The 6,516-nt window shown below is 40.5% G+C and overlaps 1 protein-coding gene across 1 annotated transcript; it reads right to left on the bottom strand.

The window, feature by feature from the left end:
* Nucleotides 1-328: 328 nt before the first annotated feature.
* On the bottom strand, nucleotides 329-4,596 carry LOC117432862 (gastricsin-like). The gene is made up of 9 exons (XM_034054847.3): nucleotides 4,346-4,596; nucleotides 4,068-4,212; nucleotides 3,689-3,806; nucleotides 3,258-3,376; nucleotides 2,260-2,459; nucleotides 2,007-2,123; nucleotides 1,656-1,803; nucleotides 1,117-1,224; nucleotides 329-646 (listed from the first exon to the last, which is right to left on the bottom strand). Exons 1-9 carry the CDS (start codon nucleotides 4,402-4,404, stop codon nucleotides 491-493), a joined length of 1,170 nt encoding a protein of 389 aa, XP_033910738.3. The 5' UTR covers nucleotides 4,405-4,596; the 3' UTR covers nucleotides 329-490.
* Nucleotides 4,597-6,516: the final 1,920 nt, after the last annotated feature.

Raw genomic sequence — 6,516 nt, 5'->3', positions numbered from 1 at the left:
TGTAATCAATTAGCATCTCAGCACACTGAATTGAATGGAAATGCAAGGGCTGGACACAAACCACAAACCATACGATTCAGAGACTAACGACTTACCATGCAGCGCGCTCTGTAGATGAGAGGTTTAGTGTGGGTCTTTCACTGATGTCAGTGTTATTTACTCATCCCCCACTAGGAGGCGATCCATTACAATATGCGTTTGCTTACTCGCTTAACACGTTCAAGACAACATTTTTGTGGATTATAAAAAAAAAAAGACTACACAGAGAGTTAGATTTTTGTATAAGCTTTAATCAATTTTTCAATTTGCTTTTAGAATTATGATTTACATGATTTAAAATCAGCTCCATGTATGTTTTTATTTGTATAACACACCCTCTCTCACAGCGTGTGGAGGGTGAAACCCAGGCTAGCATTGCAGCCGTTCTGGTTGGTTGGTTCAAGGTGTGTTATAAAGGGATTGGACGGAGGCCGGAGTGAATGGGAGGGACTTAAGCAGCAGCGGCGAATCCAACGCTGTTGTTCTGCCTGTCGTAGACGGAGTAATACTGCCTCAGGAACACATCTCCCAGAATCCACAGGGGCTGGCCGTTCTGGGAAGGCAGGTAGGTACCCATGATGCCGCTGGTGCAGTACTGTTGTCCGTTCTGGTTGTTCTGGAGGAAGAGAGAAAGAAGAATGTCAGGGGGGAAAACATCAGAGCAATGCATAGTGAGTTTTATTAGGGTTTATAAAAGAAACTAAACTTGAACGTGTTTGCACACATGTACCAGTAATGTCTGAAGGTATGGATGCCCTGTATTGAATCCTGATAATTATAAATCACGTAAAAATCAGCCAATAACTGTTAAGTACTTCTCTAAATTCTAAATGTATCTCATCCTGTGTAGAGATGTCATCCTGTGCATGAACACAGGCCATCATTTTAAAGTTAGTAAAAACAACAGTTTGTGTTTAATAGTAGTTTCTGTGGGCAAGATCTGTCGTGTGGAGGGTGTTCTCTCACACAAAACTGCACAATCACATCCTATAAAATAAGAGACACCCCACACACAATGTAATAACCTGTAATCAAGACAGAACACTGGATTCTCTGTAAGGCACAGAGGAAAGGGACATTACTTACAACGATGGTGTAGGCAGATGGGGGGAGAGGGAAGTTCACTCCATTGATGTTAAAGGAAATAGTAGGCATGTTAGCCAGGTTGTTGCAATCAATAATGTACTGAAAATAACAAGAAACAAACATTAGGATTATACAGCACGTATTGCAAATCAAACCTAAACCCTTATATTTTAAATGGAGTCTCCATGAATAGATTGTTTTTGTAACTGCATAGAAGTTTTTGACTTTTTATTTGAGATGTTTTTGTTACACTTATAATTGCTCTGTAAAAATGCAATCATTGCACAGATGGAATGCAATCTCACGTTTAATTACAAAATGACAATTATAAAACAAATAGACAGAAATAAGGACGTTGCTACAGTCTTTTGTACCCAGTATTTGCACACGCGGTTGAAAGAAAAATGCAACCACAGTGCAATTAAGGACATATAAAGCTCAGTACAGCTTACAATTTGTATGTAGATTGAGCTGCGATTTAATTCCTAGTTACAGTGGAGACTGGTTATGTTGAGTTCCAGTGTACTCACCTCCCCATTCTCATTAGCCTGAGCTCCAATGTACTGCTGCAGGTATCCCAGGTACTGCTGAGGGCAGGTGAGGAGGGAAGTGCCTGTGTCCACAACAGCCTGGCAGCCCCCGCTGCACCAGCCAGTCTCCTGGTTGTTGATTGAGAAGCTAAAAAATAAACATGGTTAGGCTTGAGCTTTAAGTGGTCGTTGCTTTCAAAGCAAGTCTGAAATGGTTTCAGTTGGAGCGGTCTGGAGATGTATTGAAGCCAGCAATGCCTGTGAAGTGCTGTTTGAAATGTAGAGCTTCCGTCTGAAAAATATTGGCATGGTTCAAGTTAAGGTAGAGAGAGATAAGGAAGGAGGACCTACCCATTAATTCCAATCTGCCAGAAGATCTCACTAGTGACGTCAGTCCAGTAGATGCTGCCAGTGTATCGGCTCTGATCTACACCTCCAAATGTCACCTCGCTGCCTTGGGCCTCATTCCTGGAAAACAACAGCATCAAAATAATGCATGAATAAAAAAGTCCAACTGTATCTATAACAAGTTTTAAATGATATCATAAACTGCTGTAGAATTATTACCTATCCCTTCAATAATACTGTATTGGGGCTAACATACCGGCTCAGGTAGAAGGAAAAAACATTGGCATTAAGCATGTTATTCTGCATCATGGTGTCCATAACAGTGGGCTGTCCTCCTACAGAGTCGCTGGGGTACGCCAGGCCGAGGATGCCCTCAAACTGGGCGTACAAAAAGTTGCTGCCAAGCTCGCTGGTGCTCAGACCCACCTCCTGGTTGCTGAGGGCAATGCCTCCGACCTGAGCAGCAGGAGAGTTAATGGTTAGACTGAGCAGCACTGTGCAGCGGCAGACTTGTCACATCTGGGACCTCTACTCTACCTGTTATTACAAGAAAATCAGAACGCAGGTTGTATTTATGTAATGTGATAATGTGGTAATATTTCTTCACAGAAAAAAATGTAAAGCTTTGTTTTGGCTGCAAACTGCTGAGTCCTATTTTGAGGACAGTAATCAGAGCAGTGAAATTTCACATCGGCTATGAGGCTCAACACACAGAAATTGCAGCTTCATCATCACTGTGGGGAGGAAAACACCAAGAAAAGTATCAGTTAGCGTTCAGATTCATATTTTATATTGAGGTGTCATAAAACGATCTGAAGGGCTGTAATTGTAGAATTAACAGTTACATTTAGACTTAACTTTTGCTGTCAACAAAATTAGAGGAAGTTATCATAACGATATAGTTAAAGAGAACATGTAAATAACAGGTAGATGCCACTTAAAAATGCTCCAAAAAGCTGCAAAGTAGCCTGTCCTCAGATGAGGACAATTGCACTAATAGGTTAAATAGGAAGAACCGTCAGTTAGGGAACAGTTCCACCAGACTGCTGAGAGAGTCAGTGTAGTCTAGTACAGTGTAGGAGCAGCCAGATTACATCTTACAAAATATTTACACTAACGCCACCTGCAGGATACCTAATGAACAGCATCATTAATGAAAACACCAGCATATAGTAGAACTGAATAGAACTAATTAGTGTGTGGATATCCAAAACACATCCCCGTCTCTGTGTATCTGAAGCCTGGAGTACTCACAGTGACGGTGTCGTAGCCGAAGACACCAGAGAGGCTCCCAGTGCCATACTGCACGGAGAAGGTCTGCCCATTACTGGACCAGGTGGAGGACTGAGTGGGGTCAAACACAGGGTGGTTTGCTGAGAAACAAAAGAGAATTGCGTCAAAGATGTGTCATAAAAAAGATTGTTTCTAGTTATGCTGTTATGCTGTTGATCTATTTGTTCCCCAGAAATCATTTTCTCTTTCACTCAGGCGAAGCAAATTCATTCTACTACGTTTGTCCTGCAGTACATGCAGTAAGATCACTTCTTGTTTTAGTGGGAAATATGACCCCACCCAAGCCCTACACTGCCTGTAGGAATCTAAAGTCCGATGGGGGACTAATTATTAAGTTAAAGTGAAAAAACAAAAGCATGGAAAGTGTAATATGGAGGAGACCCTGTACTTACTGCAGGCCTGGCTGCTGCAGTACGTAGAGGCAACCCAGAGGTTGGAGGATCCGGTGTCAAACAGGACATAAAAAGACTGTGCTGGGGTCCCGATGGTGATGGGCCCATAATAGGACATCTGCAACAACAAACAAGGAAGAGGCGACGTTAGATTAGGACTGAGTATCTGTGCTGTCGGTGACCTGACAATGGTTTGCAAGTGGAGTGAAACAAATGGGTTCTGCAGTGATTCTGTGCTGGCTTCCAGCCCCCAACTTCAAAAGGAATGTCTTTAACGGAAGGCATTGAGAAAGGGTTTGTCATTGAATTTACTAGGTTTCTTCATGCAGTTCATTGAGTGTTTTAGTGTTGCGGGTGAAACGAGTATGTAAGGACGTACGTCATTGTAGTTCATGATAGGCTCGTTGAAGGCGGTGGTGTAGGCATTGAGGTACTTGAGGCCAGGATCAGTGTAATGGATTGCCTTCAGCTTCCCGCTATCCTTCATTTGCTGGCGGATAGACTTGAACTTCTTCAGAGGGACCCTGGAGGCAAGAAGCGCACATCATTTTAATTTCTCACATAAAAACATCAAAGCAACATACAGCACGGTGTGATGCATATGAGGAAAATGCACACAATGCATAAAAGTGTTGAAAAGCATGAAAGTGTTCTCACCTGATAAGTCCCTCTGACAGAGTCAAACACGCCAAAGCAACGATCAGCCACTTCATCATCTTTCCCAACCACTTCCTCTGCGTTCCTGGATGCACTGAAACTGGGGCTGAGCAGCCACTTTTATACCATCCAGGACGCCCTCACATCCCTCCAATCTAATCAGACGACTGTATTTAATAAAACACCAGCACCCTATTTTTGACTGTTCAAAATGACGTGCCCGCATAATGTTTTTAACCTTAGAGATAAAAAGTGCGGGGTCATCGATTAATAGAGTGAATATAAACACTGTAGAGCAGGTCGTCTATAGGTAGTGCTGCGTCTGATAGCTCGCAATTAAAGTGCTCACAGTCATGCACACATTGATAACTTTTTATAACTTGTGATAACCAATGGAAATGACTTTTAATTATTGTGCAGAGTGGAAAAACAAATATTGTTTATGTATAACTACACATCGAGCACTTCAAACATGAATTGATAAAAGGAGATGTTGTCAAAATGGAAATATGAGCGTATGAGATGTTAGCCATTTATAAAAAAAATATGTTTTAGATTGATTAAACTTTAGCACATAGCGGTAGACCAGGAGTCTAATGATCTTAACATCCATCCTAAAAGAAAGACAGAAGGAATATTTTTTAAACTTGAATTGTTTGTATTTGTTAAGCTCCTGAATGAATTGTAATAACATGACTTATAGCTGTTTCAATGCTTTATTTTATTGTGTGATTTATAACATCAATCGGGAGTTTTGGGATTGTTCAGCAGTGTAAACTGCATGCTGGGGAGCACAGGGGCTTCAGTTGCTGAGTTTTCATTGGAGGGTATTAATGAGGGCTTCGTGCCCTTGCTCTGTATGAATTCACGAGTAGTGAAATCAAATAAATACATTCAATTAATAAACAGAGTATCATCTCACCGAAGGAGCCCCATGTCAAGTGCAGCACAGCACAGCAGAGCAGAGCGAGAGCGAGAGCCTTCATGGTGACTCCACAAGCAGGCCTGGATAGATCACATGGGAAGACCTTTTGTTGGTTTAGCTAATGACAGAGTTTGCATAAAAGTTGCTTATAGTAGACATGGATTAAGCAATAAGCCCCAACATAAGGAAGTCGAGCCAGGTTTGAAGGATCAGTTTCTTCTTCTGGTTGTTCCAGACATGGAGGGCTTTCCGCCATCATCTCACATCCACAGTACCAGACTGCCATACTGAGTCACACTGCGGTGAAATGTGGTCCTGAAACTCAAAAACATTACTGGACATCATATATGTCTGCAAGTGTGCATGCGTGTGTTCCTTTAAAGCCATATGTGGGGGGAGAAAAGCTAATTTAACACATACGCGTGCCTGCCAGAAGTACTGTAGCTGATTCAGATTCAGTTTCATACAGAAATTATTTGGTGTTGTGAGAAGCAAATAAAATGCACAAAACATCCTTCTGTCTTTTTTATCTTTATTCAATATACATTTTTCAGTGCACATTAAATTATGATACAGCATTTCCTGCCCATGTTTGACTGGTCTCACATTGTTCTAGTACAGTTCCATACAGAAAGTAGAAATGGTATGAAATGAGGCTATAGCTTCAACCTAGAACAGTTACAGTGTACATATATGTATATATGTATATTATAATACAATTATTAGATTTCCATAAAACAGAAACATCAAGAGAAAAAAATACAAAATAATTATAATTTTTAAAAATCTTGTAATCCCTCAAAGGGAATGTCCATCTTAAATACTCAATATTTCATACATACATATATATATACAGCTCTGGAAAAAATTAAGAGACCACTGCAAAATTATCTGTTTCTCTGGTTTTACTATTTATAGGTATGTGTTTGGGTAAAATGAACATTTTTGTTTTATTCTACAAACTACTGACAACATTTCTCCCAAATTCCAAATAAAAATATTGTCATTTAGAGCATTTATTTGCAGAAAATGACAACTGGTCAAAATTACAAAAAAGATGCAGTGTTGACAGACCTCGAACAATGCAAAGAAAATAAGTTCATATTCATTTTTAAACAACTCAATACTAATGTTTTAACTTAGGAAGAGTTCAGTAATCAATATTTGGTGGAATAAGCCTGATTTTCAAGCACAGCTTTCATGCGTCTTGGCATGCTCTCCACCAGTCTTTCACATTAATGTTGGG

Source organism: Acipenser ruthenus, chromosome 29 (genome assembly GCF_902713425.1).
Source record: "Acipenser ruthenus chromosome 29, fAciRut3.2 maternal haplotype, whole genome shotgun sequence".
NCBI lineage: Eukaryota > Metazoa > Chordata > Actinopteri > Acipenseriformes > Acipenseridae > Acipenser > Acipenser ruthenus.
Note: the sequence above shows the minus strand (reverse complement) of the source record. Positions and strands in the feature narration are given on the sequence as shown.